General features: G+C 37.4%; 5 protein-coding genes across 6 annotated transcripts; 2 read left to right on the top strand and 3 right to left on the bottom strand.

Moving 5' to 3' along the window:
- Nucleotides 1-125: 125 nt before the first annotated feature.
- On the top strand, nt 126-3,117 carry LOC111492934 (delta(7)-sterol-C5(6)-desaturase-like). Its single transcript, XM_023142451.1, has 3 exons — nt 126-591; nt 1,108-1,413; nt 2,524-3,117. Exons 1-3 carry the CDS (start codon nt 366-368, stop codon nt 2,814-2,816), a joined length of 825 nt encoding a protein of 274 aa, XP_022998219.1. The 5' UTR covers nt 126-365; the 3' UTR covers nt 2,817-3,117.
- Nucleotides 3,118-3,276: 159 nt separating this feature from the next.
- LOC111492933 (protein ABHD17B-like) lies at nt 3,277-7,712 on the bottom strand. Its single transcript, XM_023142450.1, has 5 exons — nt 7,051-7,712; nt 6,488-6,524; nt 5,001-5,237; nt 4,883-4,930; nt 3,277-3,967 (listed from the first exon to the last, which is right to left on the bottom strand). The coding sequence occupies exons 1-5, from the start codon at nt 7,353-7,355 to the stop codon at nt 3,566-3,568; spliced, it is 1,029 nt and encodes a 342-aa protein (XP_022998218.1). The 5' UTR covers nt 7,356-7,712; the 3' UTR covers nt 3,277-3,565.
- A 1,563-nt stretch (nt 7,713-9,275) lies between these two features.
- On the bottom strand, nt 9,276-14,028 carry LOC111493160 (LEAF RUST 10 DISEASE-RESISTANCE LOCUS RECEPTOR-LIKE PROTEIN KINASE-like 1.4). Of its 2 annotated transcripts, XM_023142795.1 has the most exons (5): nt 13,169-14,028; nt 12,242-12,280; nt 11,848-12,171; nt 9,694-10,592; nt 9,523-9,603 (listed from the first exon to the last, which is right to left on the bottom strand). In XM_023142795.1, exons 1-5 carry the CDS (start codon nt 13,920-13,922, stop codon nt 9,577-9,579), a joined length of 2,043 nt encoding a protein of 680 aa, XP_022998563.1. In that variant the 5' UTR covers nt 13,923-14,028; the 3' UTR covers nt 9,523-9,576. The 2 variants fall into 2 exon arrangements, with proteins under 2 accessions (XP_022998562.1, XP_022998563.1); XM_023142794.1 differs by having other exon boundaries at nt 9,276-10,592.
- A 1,136-nt stretch (nt 14,029-15,164) lies between these two features.
- LOC111493257 (protein OPI10 homolog) lies at nt 15,165-16,240 on the top strand. The gene is made up of 2 exons (XM_023142904.1): nt 15,165-15,530; nt 15,633-16,240. Exons 1-2 carry the CDS (start codon nt 15,428-15,430, stop codon nt 16,094-16,096), a joined length of 567 nt encoding a protein of 188 aa, XP_022998672.1. The 5' UTR covers nt 15,165-15,427; the 3' UTR covers nt 16,097-16,240.
- Nucleotides 16,241-17,039: 799 nt separating this feature from the next.
- Nucleotides 17,040-18,443, bottom strand: LOC111492897 (protein TPX2). Its single transcript, XM_023142403.1, has 6 exons — nt 18,339-18,443; nt 18,215-18,265; nt 18,030-18,131; nt 17,825-17,884; nt 17,650-17,744; nt 17,040-17,408 (listed from the first exon to the last, which is right to left on the bottom strand). Exons 1-6 carry the CDS (start codon nt 18,369-18,371, stop codon nt 17,285-17,287), a joined length of 465 nt encoding a protein of 154 aa, XP_022998171.1. The 5' UTR covers nt 18,372-18,443; the 3' UTR covers nt 17,040-17,284.
- Nucleotides 18,444-20,003: the final 1,560 nt, after the last annotated feature.

Here is a 20,003-nt window from a genome sequence, read left to right as displayed (position 1 = left end):
ACAAGACGAAAAAACAAAAGCGAGTCCCCTGAAAAAGGAAACCCACAAAATACCATATAAAAAAGAGCTGAAAAAGGTTGAATTAAGCGAGTGAATTTTGAAGGCACACAAATGGGACATCCATTTCAAATAAAGGGTCGGCTCTGGTTTGGTCTGGCTGGTCTGGTCCGGTCCTACCCATTGGCAGAGTGTTTACCAAGTGATCTTTTTTTCATCAATCGAAGCAGCACAGCCACTTTTTCGGTTATAAATTCTCACACCCTTTTCGATTCCAACTCAGTCTCTATCTATCTTCCTCTGCCTTTGATTTCACTGTTTTTCCTCTGGTTTTTCCACTCGCCGGAGTTGGGCTGATTCCGACGGCCATGGGCGGCAGACCGCCATATTTGGAGCTCTTTCTGGAGGAGACTAGTTTGTACAACCGCATTGTTTTGGGAACCATTTTTCCTGACTTTGTTTTGGACCCATTTCCTCATATTCTTCAAACATGGCTTAGAAACTGCATTGGTGGATTCCTTATTTACTTCTTCTCTGGCTTTCTTTGGTGCTTCTTCATCTATTACTGGAAGCGAAATGTCTATGTTCCTAAAGGTCTTTGCCTTTATTGTTCTTATATCTCAACTGCCTCATTAATGAGTTCTAATTCTAGTCATTTGGGTTCTCTTATTTCATTTTGTTCTTCGTTTCAGCAATGAATTCTGTCATTGGAGAAAATCTGGATATGTATTTCTTTTAATTTCAGTCACTGTTCTTCAGATTCATGGACCTGAATCCTTCAACTCTGGATATTGCATGCTATATTTGATTCATTTTGTGCTACTGCAAGGCTTTGATTCAGATCAAATTTACATATCTTTGATGGGGCTGTTTTTTTCCCTTCTGAGATGCTAGTGGTTCTGGTCTTTTCCATGATTACGATTTATTTGTGCAAGTTTCTGTTCTAAGAAGAACTGTAATAACCATTACAACTGCTACTTAAAGAGGGTAGTTTAGCTCTACAAATGGATGATTCTGCTACTCATGATGAACATATATGTCTAACCAAAAGTTATGTGTCACAGCTCAATGCTTGTATGATTGTTTGACCTGTTGGACACTTGATTGCAGATTCTATTCCATCAAATAAATTGATGCTCTTGCAGATTCATGCAACAATCAAGGCCATGCCATTGTACTGTGTCCTTCCGACGTTTTCTGAATATGTGGTAGAACACGATTGGACGAGATGCTATCCGAGGGTATTCGATGTGGGATGGCTTGCCTATGCCTTCCATGTAACTACTTATCTTACGTTTGTAGAGTTTTTTATTTATTGGATGCATAGGGCACTCCATGATGTAAAGCCTCTTTACAAGTATCTTCATGCTAAGCATCATATGTACAACAAGAAAGCTACTCTCTCACCCTTTGCTGGTAACTTCTTAACTTACTATCTCAATTTTTGCAACATTTAATTCATGTCAAATAAACTTCTTTCATGTCATTCTTGTTTGATTTCCTTAAGATGTGTTAAACGAAGCCCAAATACAAACCGATCTCGATCGAGAACTATTTCCCAAAAGATCTCTTACAAAAAAACTAACCCATCCTAACAGAAGGAAAATATAAGCTTAGCATTAAGTTGCTGCTGTTAACTGTTAGGACAGTAGTAGGTATTGAATCTCGAACTCTTGTGTAACCGCCCAAGCTTATCGCTAGTAGATAGTCTATTTTGGGCTTTTCAAAACGCGTCTGCTAGGGAGAAGTTTCCACTATCCTTATAAGGAATGCTTCGTTCCCCTCTCCAACCAATGTGGGATCTCACCATCCACCTCCCCTGGGGCCCAACGTCTTTGCTAACACACGACCCGGTAACTTTCTCACCATCCACCTCCCTTGGGGGCTAGCATCCTCACTAGCACACCACCCGGTAACTTTCTCACCATCCACCTCCCTTGGGGGCTAGCATCCTCACCAGCACACCACCCGGTAACTTTCTTTGATACCATTTGTAACGGCCCAAGCCTATCACTAGCAGATATTGTCTTTGGGTTTTTCCTTCTAGGCTTCGGTTTTAAAACGTGTTTTCTAGGGAGAGGTTTCCACACCCTTGTAAGGAATGTTTCGTTCCCCTCTCCGACCAATGTGAGATCTCACATTTTGTTTCCTTAAAACCATATGAGTTTTTGAATAATGCCAATTGAAAACGATATCGATCTATCGTGAACATTAGGAGTGGCTACTCGCCTCCATAGGGCTTACTTGAGTCACACGAACTTGACTTTTGATGTGCTCTTCTTATATCATTGTGGCATTTATCTTATCCGAAAACTCTTCCTATATCGACTAAATAGAGCTCGTTTTAGCGACAAAGACTGCAAGTTTTATATCAAATGCATTGATTCATTTTGACAGAAACTTCAGAATCTGTTCAGCTTGAGTTGATTAGAGAAATATAGATATTGTTCTCTTAGAATGAAAAAGTTCTTTGGTTGTTTCTCATTAATGGAAAATTATGTGATACATGGTCTGTTTGTATGACAGGACTAGCATTTCACCCGGTGGATGGGATATTGCAGGCAATACCTCACTTGTTCGCTCTGTTTCTCATTCCAATCCATTTTAGAACACATATCATGCTGCTGTTTTTTGAGGTGGTATGGACAACAAACATTCACGATTGCATCCACGCACAAATGTGGCCAGTCATGGGTGCTGGCTACCACACCCTTCATCATACAAGATACCGCTACAATTATGGCCATTACTCCATATGGATGGATTGGATGTTCGGGACGCTTCTTGACCCAATGGATACACAACACAAGTTGTCATGATCGGTTGCTTCAACACATTATAGCTTTTGTTGATTCTTTGTGTTCAATGTAAATCAAGTTGGTCATGTTTGTACAAGTCACGAGACGACTCTCTGACTTCACAACATTGTCAAATTTAACATCTTACGAATTACCTTGACAGCAAAATGGAGTAAAGCCAGACAGTTGTCTCATACAATTAGTCAAGATGATAGCTTCATTGAACGAGTGTTTCAGGCGTTGTACCTGTTGCAAGAGAGAAATGAAGCACTACCAAAAGCAAGTTGGAATGAGAGACATTGACAACTTGCTTTTTCTTTTACTTTTTTTTTCCCATTTCTATATGCATCTCCTTACTTTTCAAAGCAATAGGCAATGTCCAAAACAGTCTAGAGCTCCCATTGTTCATCCTTCAATAATAAAAGGTATTCATTCACTTTGATTGCAACAAAAATAAGTCGACCCCACCTCCCAAAACATCTCAACTACGAAAGGAAATGCTTAAAGTTAGCAACAGGGAATTGAACTGTTCATCATGGTACATCTACATTTCAGCCTCAAGATCAGCAAAAACTGCAAAGCTTTTGCTCTTATCTAGTTTCTGTTTGTACAAAAGGAATATAAATGAAAAGAAAATACATAAAGCTGAAAAAGGGAAAAGAAAAACAGAATCACACACAATTGATACATTGCTGGTAGAATGGATGCATCAATATAGAAGGAAGGGGGCACAGTTTAGCTTATGTTGAGATGAATTTCAATGTAATTGATTACCAAACAAGCCCCTTTCGTTTCCTAAACCTATCAACATGATCGGTGCTCATTCGAGATTTCTCAGGCTTGTTTACTTTTTTGGATTTCTCAAGCCGACTATCTAAACTGTTCCGGGAAACTTCTGGAAGATCAGCAGCCAATTCGAACGTATCTGAAGGCCCAGTTTCAGATGGTTTTTTCTGACTGTCGATTTCTACTTTTGCTTTCTCAGAAGCATTTGTTGATGCTTTTGATTTTCCAAGTGACTGTACAAATTTCTTTAAATGTTTGATGAACTCAGGGTAGAACTCTAGATTGCAGTGCCCACCTCCACTTAGCCATAGAGGTTCATATTTTTGGTTGCAAAGATCCCAGAGCTGCTTTCCATGGGACCAATCAACAACTTCATCTGCTGTCCCCTGCTAGACAAACACATTAGGTTAGTAGTCTATTCTTTCTGCCTATTATTTGAAACCATTAAGTCTGTGACCATTGCAGTGGAGATGGGATGGTTAACAAAATTATTTGATAAGAAAAGATATTGCACAATCAAGAATATGGGCCCTATATGAAAGCTATGTGCAGCCCTGTTGCAACCCCCTTATCCCCAAGACCACCTAAATAATGTTAGGTTTGATTGCTTGCATCCCCTGATAAAGTTTATTCATGTGAAGCTATGAACTACAAACTCCTTAGTCTCTAGACCTGCGTTAGATGCTCAACACTTGTTAACAAAATGTACAAATTGGATACGAGTTCGAGGCGTCAAACAATTCCAATACATAATAAATAGACAAAAGATTTGAGAGTTAAAAATACTCCAAACTTGTTTCCTCGAGTACATAAATAAACACGCTTATTGAATTTTTCACCTGAAAATATTCTTGTCCTTTCAAGCTTCCTGTCCTAAATTCTTGGACAATGAAGTCACTGTATTAGGAATCACAAACTTCTACAATGATATGATATGGTTTTACTTTTGGATTACAAAGGTCTCATTCTAATGGAGATAGTATTCCTTATTTATAAACTCATGATCGGCCCCTTAATTAGCCAATGTGGAACTCCTTTCCCAACACCATAAAACCTTCCCTGAGGCCTATGGATCTCTCAGGTCAACACACTGCATCCGTGTCTCATGTTGTTCGTGTCTATTCTTCTTTGATGTGTCCTATAAATTCAAGTTACATGACTGCTTCTAATCTCGTATACATGTTTGTGTCAAACGAACTGTTTTAAAGTGAAATTGCGCATAGATTTAACCTTTGTAATTATGCTCAGTTCTATATATACATGAGAGTTGAAATGTTTAAAAGAGAGGACAGTTCACTTACATGTATGATTGAAACAGGACAGTTCACCAAACCAATTTTGTCGATGTTCTGAACAAGGAAGCAGACCAATAAGATATCATATGAACTAAACGAGTGATAACAAAGTAGTGTCACATACCTTGTAGATATCAAACCAATAAGTCCGTTTGACAGGGTATAATACCCTCAGTCCAGATAAGATTGGGCTATGTAAAACTACACCTCTCAAGTTTGATAATCGAGACGCAAGATCAAGTGTAGGACCGCTGCCAACAGATTGACCATATAATATTAGTTGTTCATCATTTACACCATACTTCTCCTTGAGGCATTTATATGCAGCATCAATGTCGGCATATGTGTTACATTCAGTTGGCTGTATCAAAAGAAAGTTGTATAAGACGTTACCAAGGATTATTGAAGGGCAAAACTCAGCAGTCATCAAAATGACAAGCTCAGTAAATAAACTAAGCCAAAGCGAAGCCATATTACACAGGTATAATGCTTTAAATTTAAACGTATTTTTCGGGTTCTCATATTCATTGTAGTGTTGGATTCCTTGGCTACCGCCGGACCTTCTTTGGCGTTGAACCTTGGTTTGACTCGTTGGTTTCCACAAGAATGAAAGCATCTTCATGGTCCTCACACTCAGTTTTTTTATATTTTTTCTTTACCAGATATTTACTTGAATTACAATGCATTTATTTCTCCTTTGCAACTTCTGTTATCATCAGATTTCTCTCCTTTGTGGAGTCGATATCTTTCGAAGAAGTGGATCAAGATCCCCCTCATGTTGTCTGCATTCTCATGTTGACTGCAAAGGACACATCAATGCAGATGCAACACCAAGGACGTATGCGACTAGATACGATCCTAAGTATACATCCTCCCATATAAACATTTCCAGGTAAAGAATTGAAGGGTAAGGATGTATGCCACTAGATACACTGATGAGACCGAATGCAACCTCCTCTCGAATAAGTGACAAAGATGCGGGGACAACTCACAAAGAGGCTTATCATCCACCCACCTATCCTCCTAAAAATAAATATCAAACCTATCCCCAACGGAGCAAACAAGGGAAGCACAAAGTAACAACGGTCCAAAGATCTTTGCAAGAACCTATAAACCCATTGCCTAGCGCCCATTCAAACGGGAGCAGCGCATATCTACCCACAATTATTCTGCAGCATATAGCATTAGATACCCACAATTATTTTTGCAGCAAAGCCTCATTTTGAAGTTTCATGCCATGTGTGATCCCCCACCCTCCTCAACTTCTTCCCACAAAAAGTTGTTCAGAAGACTCTTAAAGTTTTTATGCACCAAAATTGGGATTTTAAACAGAGAGAGGAAATGATAGGAATCTCTCTTCGCACTGATTGAATCAAGGCGATACAACCTCAGGAGGGGTAAAACATTTGGGCTAATATGCACACAAATGCATACCCTAATATAAACGAGCACCAAAACTTGTAACATGAACATACATATATTTCAAACCAGAATTATATCATGCTATTAATTCATAGCTAACTACATTTAAAGAAGAAAACACCCAAAATAAATGGATATTTACATAGGCTAAATTTACAAACTAGAAAAGGAAAGGAAATGGTATGCTACCTTTCCAGTTGACTGCCCATAGCCAGAATAATCGTACCTGCATAAAATACAAGTGAAGGTTTATGATAAACCAATTTGCAAATAGTAAGCAATATCATTCCCAAAGCTCCAAAAGATTTGTACCAAATCTCCTTTGCACAACACTGCCTTACAGTAATCAAACTCCTCCATCATAAACTTATCCATTGTATAAAATGATCAAGTCAAGCAGATAAGAAATGAGTTGTAATCCATCCCCCATAGCTAGTACAACTAAACACATACTCACAGTTCTCATCCAAATACTCCAAATGTAGCTTCCTTTGCAAATATGTTCATGCCGCCTTTGTAGAGAACCATTTCGTTCTTATTTGAACTGGAGTTGAAGTTTTTGAAATCCCCACTATAAATGAACTATACCACTTCCAAATTAAGAAAGGGAGAAAGATTCCTCAACGAAGTAACGACAAATCTACTAAATTAAACTGTACCCACATTGAAACTAGCAGAAATTAGCGGGGGGTGGAATGTCCTAGGTGCAACTAATTTCAACGAACAAGGATAAAAAGAAAAGGGAAAATTACCCCATAAGATTAACACGAAGCCGAACGCTCAATTCGACGAAAAGCTCAAACATCTGCCCCAAATCAGCAGCATTTCCATGGGAATAAAGCAGAGTACCAGAAGCCTTGGGGTGTTTAACATGAACAGCCACAATATCATTCCCTCGACGAGTTCGAAGACGAAGAACATCAACATCGTCACGTCTCGGAATCTCAGGAATGTAAAGACGGCCATCGTGGGATTCATCCGCAACTACAGTGTAAGACGGCGGAGTGGGCGGGAAGAAGGCGAATTTGGCGGCGATTGAAGAAGTGACTCCCCCCATTTTGCTCTTCTTCTCATCAGAGGCCGCGGAATCATAAAGGAAGCCGCCAATAACCGCCACCCCTTTAAGAAATCCGAAGCGAAATGAAAAACCCAAGTCAGATCCTTAAGGTTTAGCTCTGAAAAATCACGGAGAAAGGGAAAGAAGAGTTGGAGATGATGGGGGGAATTTGGAATCTGGTTTCCACTAATCCAAAAAAAGAGGAGCAGTGGAGCCAAAGTGGACAGAAAGAGAGTCGGAAAAGTAAGATGACAAAAAAGAGAGAAGGGGTGGTGGCGCGTAAAGGTATACGACGGCGCGTGGAGGGAAAATCAGTACATGTTGAAGTTAGAGAAAAAAAAAAAACTTGGTCAGCGACTAGACAGAGATATTATTTAGTACATCGCATCTCTATTAAGATTCACGGTATCTCGTTATCGTTATCTTAACGGAATAGGTGCGGGTCCCACTTATCCTCCACCCGTTTTCTCTCTGGGCCCTACTTTTTTTTAATAAACTTTAATAAAAAAATTAAATCAGATATTTTATTAGGGTGAACCTATCATAAATAATAATAATAAAAGAAAACAATATTGAGGTGGCGTTAGGGTGGACATTCCCCATATTTCTATTGGTTGGTGGTAGACATATAGAAGTGGAGTTGTGGGGACCAAAAAGTAATTTCATGTTTCTTATTTTTGGGATAATTGATATCGACTTGCGTAATTTATTATTTTTCATTAAATAAAAAAATATTTATGATATCATATTAAATGTTTTATTTAAATGTTGGTATTTATGTATGTATGTAGACTTGACATCGACTTTATCATTAATGTGAATAATAAATATTTCTAGTTATTGATATTTTAACAACATTTTTGTCCATATATCCATGAAAATATATATTTATGTTAAAAGTAAGCATTCGAATTACCATGTTATATTATTTTTAATATTTATTATGCATATTAATTAATCGTAATTTGTAGGTATTTGACTTTTTGACTTTTATAAATGTAACATTTTTATTAAATCCTTCATTTATTTAAATCAATTAAGTTATTTAAAAGGCTCTTGTATCAAATAAGTTTATAAATTATTAATTTTTTTTATCAACTATTAACATATTTAAATTTAAAATGTTATGGATTTAGTAGATCAAAAATTTGAAGTTGTAAGAAAAAAAAAATCCAATTTAATGAATTTATTCAATAAAATAATTTTATTCCATTGCTAAATCTAAATTTAAATGAGTCTATAGTTGAGCAGATACGGTAAACTTTGGTTTGTTAATATGTTCAAAGCAGGGAGAGGTTTTCACACCAGAAATTGTTAATATGTTCAAAGCAGGGAGAGGTTTTCACACCAGAAATGTTTGTTTCTCCTCTCTTGTAGGCCTAGCTCACGCTTCCGATTTTTTGCTATGTGGGATTTCACAATCTACTTCCTTGTGGGTCTAACTTCTTGCTGGCACACCTCTCGATTTTTGGCTCCAACCGAATGTGGGATTTTTCAATCTACCTCCTTGTAGGCTTAGCTTTTCGCTGGCACACCTCCCGATTTATGGCTTCAACTGATGTGAGATTTCACAATCTACCTCCTTGTAGGCCTAGCATTTTCATTGGCACACCTCCCGATTTTTGGCTCTGATACCATTTGTAACCGTTAAACTCACCACTAGCATATATTGTCTGCTTTAGCTCTTTCGTATCTGTCAACCTTACATTTTTAAAACGCGTCTATCACGAGTTTTGTTTATCTTTCCAACTAATGTGGGATTTCACTATGAACTTTCATAGGTTCGAAGAATCCGCGCTTAAGTGGAAAAATGATGAGTGAGCGAAGGATAAAGATTATATTTCTTGTTCTCGTCTCTACTCACCGTTTATATACCCATGTATTGAAAATTACTTATAAATTCATAGACTGAACACAAACTCAGTCTAAGAAAGTAATTATTTTATCAAATTTAGAGGCAAAAAGTTGAGTACACTAATGAACTATATGGATGATTCTCTGTTATTTTCTATCATCTGACTGATGGGGAGATCTGAATCTATGTGCAAGAAAAGCTTTGAAGAACCAACAAAAGAAACTATCAAATCATTTACAGGTATATGAAAACGAACTAATTTCCATCAGAAACACCCCTTTTCAGCATCTGCAATCTGTTCTTCTGCTTCTGTCTCTTGAATAGTTACAAAAAGTAAGCCAAAAATGGCTGCTTTCTGGTGAGATATTAAGCTGTTCTGTTCAAACCCTTCATCTGTTCATCAAAACAAAAGGAGCTCTTAGTGACAATTCTAAGCCAACAACAAACAGTAAAGCAATGAATCAAGAGAAAAAATGTTGTAACCCATTTATCTGTTACTGCTCCAGAATCTGGCGAAAGCAGAGATGATGCATTCCTTAAAAGCCGCACATTATCAGACCCTATATCCAACACCTCTGCTTTGCGAGCAGCCATTTCTTCACGCTCTATTTCTCTTAGAACTTCCAGTACTTCGTCCATGGAAGGCCGCACATCCCTTGATTGTTGAAGACATTGCAGTGCCAACTCTGCCACTGATGTTATCATACACCTTACTGCATAATCCCTCTCAAACCCAAGCTCTGGATCTACCAAATCATGTAAAGCATATTTTTTGATTCTATCTATGCCCATGTTCGCCAAATTGATGTCGTTTCTATTCCTGTTGGTGTCGACTGCTTGCAACGACGATATAAGCTCGATCAAAACGACTCCAAAGCTATACACGTCGCTCTTGTCTGTAACTTGGTAGCATTGGTAATACTCAGGATCAACGTAGCCGGGTGTTCCTTGTGGAGCAGTTGAAACATGAGTGACATGAAGGGGGAATAACCGTGAGAGGCCGAAATCCGCCACTTTTACTTTGAAGTTGTTGTCTAGGAGAATGTTGTTGGTTTTGACGTCGCGATGAATGATGTCTTTGCGGTGGAGGTAAGCTAGTGCATTGGCAGTCTCTATAGCAATCTTCAGCCGAACTGACCAACTGAGCAGACCTGAATTTGCTCGTTTTCCATGTAGATGGTCAGCCACTGTTCCGTTAGGAATGTATTCATATACTAGGATAAGTTCCTGACTATGTCTCGACGTGCATCCGTATAGCTTCACGAGGTTCGGGTGTTGCAATTGTGATAGAATCTCGATTTCATTCATGAACTGCTCGACTCGTTTACTATTGTTTTCGTATAGGCACTTCACCGCAACGATCCGTCCATCCTTAAGTGTTCCTGATAAACAATCAAACAAATATATTAAGTAATGAAACTGTGAGATCCCACATCGGCTGAGGAGTAGAACGAAACATCCTTGATGTGGAAATCTCTCCCTGACAGACGCGTTTTAAAAACCATGAGGGAAGCCCGAAAGAAAAAGCCTAAAGAGGACAATATCTGCTAGTGGTGAGCTTGAATCCATACAAATAGTATCAGAGTCAGGCACTGGGCGATGTGTCAACGAGAAGGCTAAGCCTTGAAAGGGGTGTACACGAGAAAGTGTGCTAGTAAGGACGCTAGGCCAAGAAGAGAGGTGTATTGGGGGTCCCACTGTTGTGCGCCGAAAGCAGAACAAATGTACTCACAACACCAATGAACGGAATTACACAAAGAGACACCAAGATATTTACATAGTTCGGAAAGAAGAAGTTCCCCAACATCCACGGATAGCAACCAATCACTTAATAAAACAAAGTGTTACAAATGAGTACCTCACTATCACTCTATATAGACTCTCACCAATATGTCACTCAATAAATACGATGTGACCCACAAAACACTAACTCTGGTATGACTAACCAAATCAAATCTAATTCAAATAACCAAATCAAATCTAATCCAAATAACTCAATCAAATTTAATCCAAATAACTATATAATTTACGACACTCACGTCAATTGGAGAATGGAATGAGTGCCAACGAGGACACTGAACCCTGAAAGGGGATTGATTGTGAGATCTCATGTTGGTTTTGAAGAAGAACGAAACATCTTTTATAAAGGCCGGAAGAAGAATGAAACATTTTTTATAAATGCGTGAAAACCTATCCAAGCATTTTAAAAATCATAAGAAAAGCCCGAAAGGGAAAGCCCAAAGAGACAATATCCGCTAACAATGAACTTGGGTCATTACAAATAGTATCAGAGCCAGACACCAGACGATGTGTTAGCGAGGAGACTAAGCCCCAAAGAGGGGTGAACACGAGGCAGTGTGCCGGCAAGGATGCTAGGCCTCAAAGGGGGAGTGAATTGGGGGTCCCACATCGATTGGAGAATAGTAGAGATCCCACATAGGTTGGGGAGGAGAACGAAACATCCTTTCGAAGGGTGTGGAAACCTCTCCCTAGCGGACAAGTTTTAAAAACCTTGAGGGAAGTTCAAAAAAAAAAACCCAAAGAAAACAATATCCGCTAACGAAGACTTGGGTCAATCACTATGGAGCATTCAAACTAAAGCTGTTAAGAGCACCAACAATATAAACATGTCCTCACCAGAGTAAACAGTGCCATAGCCTCCATCTCCAAGCTCCCTAGAAGGGTCAAAATTATGAGTTGCTTCCTCAAGTTCGGCATAGGTGAAGAGCTGAGCTCCAAAGTAGGAGCTCCCATTCCCATGATCAGATCTAGCATAAGGATAAGAAAGAGTACTATAAGAGGGAAACGTGGAGGGAGTCAGAATGCCTGCGCTTGAAGGAGGCGAAGGAAGATCTTGGGTTTTCAACTTCTTCAGGACATGTGTTTTGTTTAGTTGTTTAATGCAGAAGACACAGCATCCTAGGCATAGGCCTAATACAGCTGCCCCTCCAACAGAAAGGCCTGGACATGAAAACTAACATCAGTTCATCTCCAAGTTCATGTACACACATGTGTAACAAGCAATTCATACCTATAATCAGGAATGTGCTGTTAGAGTCATCACTCCCACCTATGGCACAAGATCCAAACTTAGTCGATTCAAACTTATATCAAACAAAAACGATGTCTCATATAAAATAACAGAGACCACATCGGTTGTAGAGGGGACGAAATATTTATATCAGCATGGAAACTTCTCCCTAATAAACGCGTTTTAAAACTATGAGACTAACGATTATACGTACCAGACCAAAACGAACAATATATGCTACCACCAGTGAGTTTTAGTAATTCAAGATAAAATATAATTTAAATAAATATGTTTGATAATATCATAAAAATATTTCTAATTATCAACTATTATTAATTATTTTTAAGTTATAAATTTTATATAATTTATGATATATATATATATATATATATATATATATATATATATATATATATTTTAATTTAACAAAATGAAATATTTTACTTATATTTGTTGAAAATTAAAGGTCCTCTTAACATGGATTTTTCGATCCCTCCCTAACTCCATATTAATATATATGTAATATTATAAAAAAAAATTAGCAAGAATATTACTAATCTACAATAATTAAAAATATTTAGGAAATTCCTCTAGAATATTTAATTTAATGAGATGATATTAAAAATTCTCAAAAAAAAAAAAAATTATTAAACAAAAAAAAGTAATTAATTTAAAATTTTAGTAGACCTAAAAAAAGATAAATTAAGAATCTTATTTTAGGCTAATATTCTTAAAAGAAAAAACAAAATAAATTCAAATGAATATACGTTTTGTTTTGTTTTTTTCCTAAATCCCCTTTTTTCTTTTTCTTTTTTTAATTTGTTTGGCCGGCGGAGTATTTATTGGGGAGTTGAAGGCGAAAAGTCAGACAGAGCAAAATCCGGTTGAGGAAGATCCAGTCAAAGGATACGAATTAGTGCTGCGTACCTGGAGAAGACGCCGGACTTCCACCGGCCGGCGTACTTTGACAAGCTCCGTTATCATTATAAGCACCGTGGCGACAAGAGCAAGTCGTCTGATTCAAACTCCAATCGTAACCGCAAACGCCGTTGGACTCTTCACAAATTCCACATCCGCTGCTATCCTTCTTCAATCTCACCTCAAATCCCTCTTTAATGGCCTTCAATATCTCAGAAGAGTTCACCAAATCGCTCACCTGCGGGAAAGAATCCAAGGAAACCGGCACGATTACGCTCACATTACAGAGACTAGAAGCGACGGGATTCAACTGAATGAGGCCGAATTCATAATCAGGACAGGTAAATTGCCCGGCAACCGGAGAGGTGGAGCAATAGAGCAAGGTAATGTTTCGATAATTAGGAATCGCATCGAAGAGATTGTAATCGATTGTGGTGTTGATGAATTTGCTAGGGCAGAGATCATCCATGTAATCGTCTCTGGCGATGGTGAGTCTTAGGGAATCGTTTACGCTGCTGAATTTTAGAATCTGGTATTTGATCTCCTTTATTACGATCGTCGTATTTCCTCCTTCGCAGGTCAATTTCAGCGTCGGATGGCCGCAATCTGCGGGCCTTTGGTCGCCCCAGAACGGGAAGCCGACGTCGGTGATATTGCCGCAGTTGAAGCGATTGCTGCAGGAATCAAACGGATCCCCGAAGACGAGGAAAAGGTGGGAAAAGGAAAAGAGCAGAAGGAAGGAGGGAATTGGGGAATGATCCATTGAAGAACAGAGAAGAGAAGAGGGGGAGTCTGAATTTGATCGGAGAGTTTGTTGTATTGTTACATTGGAGAAGGAGGGAGGAGGAGGTATTGGACTCTGAAAGTTGACTCGGCACAAAATTTGGGGGAAAAAATACACTCAATCAATCAAGAAATTGAATTTTTGATTGGTTATGTTATGTGGAAATGTGAAATTTAATCATATTAAGAGGAATATTATACTTACATATATGTATATAGTCCCAACAAATATTAGAAAGCATTGAGATAGTTTGAAATTAGTTAGCTTCTGCGTATACACTCATACTCACGATTAGTTACCATAATGTCTTGCACACATAGGGTAATTGCCTCTAAGGCCATTGTGCCAGCGAGGACCTTGAGCCTCCAAGGAAGGTAGATTGTAAGATCTCACATAATCTTTCTAAGGCTGTGGAAACCTCTCACTATCGAACGAGTTTTAAAAATTGTGAGGCTGACATCGATACGTAACAGGCTAAAGCGGACAATATCTGCTAACGGAGGACTTGTGTTAAGCTGTTAGAGCCACACGTAGCTAATGACTTGATAGGGCTTTGGTTATCAACGACGTGTTCAGATAATTATTATATCAAGCAACCCGTCTAATTGAATCATTTTTTATGAATCTTAGTCACTTATTTGGAAAATTTTCTTCTCATAATGATTATTATATACAGCATTGTGCACAATGCTCCTTTGATTACCAATAATTTATTCCTTGTTTGGGTTTTAGCATTGGAGAGAAAAATGTTGGGCTTTGACTTTACTTCGTTTTTGTTTAGACAGTATAATATATTTGGCCATAACAACAAGAACGGGAGCTGCAAACCAAGTGACTAATGATCTAAAATTGCTCAACCTCTAGCTACTGAAGATGATTTATTTATATGTTGATTCATCGTGGATCATAAGTACGAACTTTTGACTCAAATTTCTTTTTTCTCTCCTGATGATCTGGTGATCTGGTGGCTCAACTCTTATTTCACTTTGGTCCGTTTCGATTCGTGTGTTCTTTTGTCTCTTCAGCTTGTTGTTATGGTCAATTTTGAAAGACTAGCAAGAGAAATGTCGAACGAAAGCAAGAAAATCTCGAGTTGCCTTTAGAATTGCTACCGTGAATGCTCGCGAGTGCGATATTGCCATTATAGAACTAAATGAAACAATTCAAAGAGTTCACCTCAAAATTATACACTAAGAAGTGTGCGTTACAATAGACAATAGGCACAATTGGGCCATCTGTGCAAAAATGCCCTAAAAACAGTACCTTTAAGAAAACTCTTGAAACTTACTGAAGAAATGAGAGTCCACCACCAGTTCCATGGAGGCCATTGGACCCAAGCTCTGAATCCTTCTAGATTCTTCTGGAATGTGCCACCCTAACCGATCTATGCCGTTTCATATCCAGCCGACCGCTCCATCGAAGCATCTCACTTCCCGAATTTCCATCAATTTCATCTCTCGATATCACCGTTAGAGAAATCGAAGATGTTCGGAGTTGTCTTTCCCAATCGAAGCTTTCCGATGGACATTTCTGCCTTCTCTCAAATCGACACTTTCCATTGGGTTCTTGACATGAACACATTTGTCGGTATGTTCTCTAACGTATTGTGTTCCATTTCTGTTCTCTTAGATTGCTCTGTTTCGATTTTCATTTCAAAATCCTGATCCGAATCCATAATCATCTTATTAGGTGAAGCCTACGATCAGATTCGTGAAATGTGCATATTCTTGTTGAATAATTTCACTCTTCCACCCGATAAAGCCCTAGCTGTGTATATTCAGTCCCCTGGATCTCAATTTCTCTTCTGCGGTGCCGTAACCCTAGCCAGGCCCTCGGCGGTGCTATCTCTTCCATGGCCGGAGCCTGGTGGTCAGATGCAACTCATAGCGGCCGATTCGGCTCCTATCTCGGCTAAAATTGGAGTCTCCGTCGAGGATTTGGCTTCCCTGCAATCGCTTGATGTCACAGCCGGAAGAAGAATCGAGCGTCTAGCCCTAAAAGTTGGTGAGAATCTGTTCAATTTCATGCAATCTTTCTGCGGTGTTGATGGTTCGAAGTTGGTTGTGCCAATGGATATCTTGGACAGATGGTTCAAGAAGTTTCAGGAGAAAGCTAAGCGCGATCCTGAGTACTTGAAAGGCTTCGTTTTGTAAGGCTCCATTTAATCCCCGAATTTTTGTTTGTGGGGATGAGATTTAGAAGGTTGTAATGTATGTATGTTCATTAGATTCTGTGCTTGTTATGGATGGAAAAGCTTGAATGTTGCTTCTAATCTATGAATCACTGTTCTTCTGATAGTGTATCTTAATTTGACATGAACGAAAATGGGGGTCACCATTGCTGCAAAAGAAGAGCAGTTTGAAACTTGTTCACTGTAATTCATTATAGGTTTAAACTTGTGGGGTTTTCAGCATTTGACTCCATGATCGCTTGGTCGAGCTCCTGCCTCTCACCGCCATGGCAGAGCCCTTCCCTGCAGAAAATGCAGCAAAAAGGTCAGTGTGGGCTTTGATTGGATGGAACAACTGAACAGTTAGGTTTCAGGTTGAAGTTATTTTGTGCTCTTCCTGGAACTTTGCATCCATATCCATACTTTATGTAGCGAGTAAATTCTCTTGGTGCTCCTCCACCAATTAGAATGTTTATTGAAATGTAATTTGATCATGTCCAACCATTTCGATTACAAAACAAAATAAACTCTAAAGTTTTTATGACATAATTAAGACACTTTATTACCTTTAATGTGATCTGTTTTGTACATATGTATTAGTCATATATTTTATCAACTATGCATAATATAAAAAATGGTAAGTTGGGTTCATTTATATAATGTTCTAAAATCAATTTAGGTTAAGAAAATCCGCAAATCTGATCCCATCGAGTTTGAATCGATGAACTTTTTAAACTCAACCCGACTCCGTTTATGAGCATCAGTGTGCTGGATGGTTGGAGAATTGATGGATAATTGCTTTTGCAAACACACAAAAGTTCCCCTAAGAAGAAAACAGATAGAGACCATTTACCAAAAAAGAAAAAGGCTAATCCGCAAATGATTACCATTTTATTTATGAAGAAATCAAAAAGCCTCCGCCTTTCACATTCTTTTGTACATAAAAAGAAAAAAAATGTACAGTTACTTCTATTTTTGTCGTAAGCTGAGTGTAGCTAACTCGAGCGCGTTTTAAAAATTAATAGTTTCATTTTATTTGGACCAATTTGAAAGAACAAGTCACGAAGCGAAAATGTTTCTCTCTACATCAAAAACATCACTCTCTCTCCTTTGTCTACAACTAAATTGTACAAACAGAATCATAAACACATGGTTTTACGAACGATATAGATTATTTGATTGGTTTCAAAGCTTGTCTCTGAAAGCTGTAAACTTCACTGTCAGTGTTGCAGCTCCATTGCTCCTTGTTCATCAAGAAACTTGGCTCTCTCGGGATCGTCAAAGGTCGGTTTGATCTGCATGTCATACAACCACGACATCGACTTTGAGAGTGGAACGTAGGTGTTTCTTTTAAGGTCAGCTTTTAAAGTTAATGTATTTTAGCTATACAAACTTCATTCAAAGTACTCGAGTTGAAAGCACTCTATAAGTACTTTTTACTTATTTTTGAGCACAAATATCATAAATTTTGATCGAGAAGTACCCGTTGAGTCGTGGTTAAAAACGTTTTTTTTATATTAACTTTTTGTGCTCTACCTTTGTGGAAAGTAGGGTCTATCAAAGTAGGGCATGAGCTGAGCTCTTGGAATCATCTCCTTTCTCATCAACCGAACCTCTTCCTCTTCTATCATCTGTTCCACACATTTTGTTGTTTCACTATTTTATTCCAAACTTTTGTGTTGTAGAAAAGATTGGTAAGTTAGATGTTTACCTTGTGCAACTTTTCTTCCACTTTCTTCTGTAGCTCCATCACATATAACTTCGTTGCTATCTACGATTACGAGATTAGTACGAGACTAGACTCGACAAATGAGTATCAATATTCATTTGAACACGAAATTCTCCTATTCTTATATGATGTTAAACCATCACTCTGTTTATAAGTTAAAGTATATTTGCTTATATTCTTAACTCACCGAGTAATTAAACATCGCCCGTTTCACCGCTCTTTCTTGCGTATGCAACTTGAAATCTTGAGGCTTCTTAGTGTTCTCTTTCACAACAACCTTTTGAGGAGTCTAAAAGAACAAGCAAACAAATCAAACCTCACACTTCCTTCCATTCCATCAAGAAGTTCGAACTTCCATCTCGAAAAACTTACCCGAACTCTCTCCGTCTTGTCTGAAACTCGGTCTCTAATGCCATCTTTAGCCTAAGAACAAGAAGAAAAGAAAGTTAAAAGCAAAGAACAAAGAAACAAGAAGAATGAAGCAAGAGTGGGAAACCTTGATGAAAGATTTTGGTGGAGATTTGTCCATGAGTGAATGATATGAAGAAGAGGGTCAAAGGGTGATGGAGCTAAAATGGAAGCAATGAAGTGCAAAATTTATAGTGAAACTGTGGCGAAGATGGGAGGTTGGTAAGCAATATGTGCGAGTGATATCAATGCTCATTGCTGTTGCTACATCACCAACATGTCAAAGAACTTGCATGCTCTCTTGCACCAAACTTTCTGATCAAATTTCACTCTCCTTTACACATTTTTTTTGCTCATTGAATCGAAGGCAAGCTCAAATTTTAGTGATATCAATGGTTCTTTGTTTGGGCTGCTTAAACATTCTTATCACCAAACCCCATAATATTGACAAAAAATGGTGTGAATTCTACTTTGTTTTAGTAAATTTAAGGGTTGATATGTTACATCATATGAACATGTTCTTTTCTTGTGAAGAAGTTGGCTGATGAATAGTTTTCTTTATAGTGAAATCCTTTGCTTTGTAAAGAAATAGGACATAAGTAAAATGTGTAATGATTGCTGCTTTTTTGGGCATGGTCGGCTGAAAAAAAGGGTTCCTTTTGTTTTTAATATTCTCTAATAATTGGAGTATAATCGATGACCAACCACCTTCATAGAGAGTCGGGTCGATTATAGCTTAACTTGTTAAAGTATATATTTTCGACTAAGAAAATATTTACCTATATCTATTTATTTATGGTTGTGTTTGTCAGAGTAATTTCGATGATCACGATAAATGTAAGATGATGAATATAAATGAAAAATTTTATGAGATTTGTATGAAGTATTTTAAATGATCTGTCAATCTGTTTCTCTTTATCATGATATCATTTACATAATTAATTTAAAAAAGTTAATTTAATGGACAAAAATACGTTTTTAAATAGAATTAATATACTAAAACAATATTGTTGAATTTTAAAAAATATTTTAATGATATGATATGATATATTTATTAGATAAATGATAGCTTATATGTGTAAACATACTCTCTTTTTACATAATTACATTGTTTCTTCGAGGGGAAGTCGTGGAAATTCAAGATTCTCATGAGATGGTTTTTCATATTTGCTCTTTTATGATTTCTTAAGCATACGGGAGTCTCTCGAACCACGTGTTTTAAGATTTTCGTGTTGAAGCATAAAAAAAAAGTTCAAAATAAAAATTAAAATTAAATGAAATACGGAATACTTTTAAGACATATATATGTGTATAAATATATATTTCACCGAACATCCTCTTAAATTTTGCTTCGAAAAACAAATAATATCAAACATTTATAACTCTATCCATAAAAAATTATTTGTTCTTTAAAAATAAACATCCTCTTAATAAACTATGCTACTCTATTTTGTCACGTCATTCACGTTTTTCTAAATAATTGTCGATAAACCAATCATGTCAAAATAAAATTATCAGTTGAAATTACATAAAACTACAGATTAAACAATAACGTTACTAAAACTTTTTGAAGTTAAGAGATAACAAAATATACGATTGGATCGATTTCTAAGAATGCAAACATCTATGTCAGGTTGTTAAGCAAAAGCATGTCACTGTCGAAAGCCACTGCTTACAAACACCAAAAAAAAAAAAAAAAAAAAAAAAAAAAAAAAAAAAAAAAAAAAAAAAAAAAAAAAAAAAAAAAAAAAAT

Source organism: Cucurbita maxima, unplaced genomic scaffold (assembly GCF_002738345.1).
Source record: "Cucurbita maxima cultivar Rimu unplaced genomic scaffold, Cmax_1.0 Cma_Scf00018, whole genome shotgun sequence".
NCBI lineage: Eukaryota > Viridiplantae > Streptophyta > Magnoliopsida > Cucurbitales > Cucurbitaceae > Cucurbita > Cucurbita maxima.
The sequence above is the reverse complement of the archived record's forward strand: the minus strand, read 5'-3'. Positions and strand labels throughout refer to the sequence as shown.

Bases quoted from the DNA above. Each gene is read 5' to 3' on its own strand.
- LOC111492934 (XM_023142451.1), top strand. From the start codon at position 366: ATGGGCGGCAGACCGCCATATTTGGAGCTCTTTCTGGAGGAGACTAGT. The intron at 592-1,107 runs GTCTTTGCCTTT...ACTTGATTGCAG, and splicing joins AAATGTCTATGTTCCTAAAG to ATTCTATTCCATCAAATAAA. The intron at 1,414-2,523 runs GTAACTTCTTAA...TTTGTATGACAG, and splicing joins TACTCTCTCACCCTTTGCTG to GACTAGCATTTCACCCGGTG.
- LOC111492933 (XM_023142450.1), bottom strand. From the start codon at position 7,355: ATGGGGGGAGTCACTTCTTCAATCGCCGCCAAATTCGCCTTCTTCCCG. The intron at 5,238-6,487 runs GTAGCATACCAT...CTTTTGATACAG, and splicing joins ATGGGCAGTCAACTGGAAAG to CCAACTGAATGTAACACATA. The intron at 3,968-4,882 runs GTAAGTGAACTG...TTTGTCTAGCAG, and splicing joins GTCCTGTTTCAATCATACAT to GGGACAGCAGATGAAGTTGT.
- LOC111493160 (XM_023142794.1), bottom strand. From the start codon at position 13,922: ATGGATCATTCCCCAATTCCCTCCTTCCTTCTGCTCTTTTCCTTTTCC. The intron at 12,281-13,168 runs GTACGCAGCACT...CTTGTGCCATAG, and splicing joins AAGTCCGGCGTCTTCTCCAG to GTGGGAGTGATGACTCTAAC. The intron at 12,172-12,241 runs GTATGAATTGCT...TTTCATGTCCAG, and splicing joins CAGCACATTCCTGATTATAG to GCCTTTCTGTTGGAGGGGCA.
- LOC111493257 (XM_023142904.1), top strand. From the start codon at position 15,428: ATGTTCGGAGTTGTCTTTCCCAATCGAAGCTTTCCGATGGACATTTCT. The intron at 15,531-15,632 runs GTATGTTCTCTA...TCATCTTATTAG, and splicing joins TGACATGAACACATTTGTCG to GTGAAGCCTACGATCAGATT.
- LOC111492897 (XM_023142403.1), bottom strand. From the start codon at position 18,371: ATGGACAAATCTCCACCAAAATCTTTCATCAAG. The intron at 18,266-18,338 runs GTTTCCCACTCT...TCTTGTTCTTAG, and splicing joins CACCAAAATCTTTCATCAAG to GCTAAAGATGGCATTAGAGA. The intron at 18,132-18,214 runs GTAAGTTTTTCG...TTGTTCTTTTAG, and splicing joins ACAAGACGGAGAGAGTTCGG to ACTCCTCAAAAGGTTGTTGT.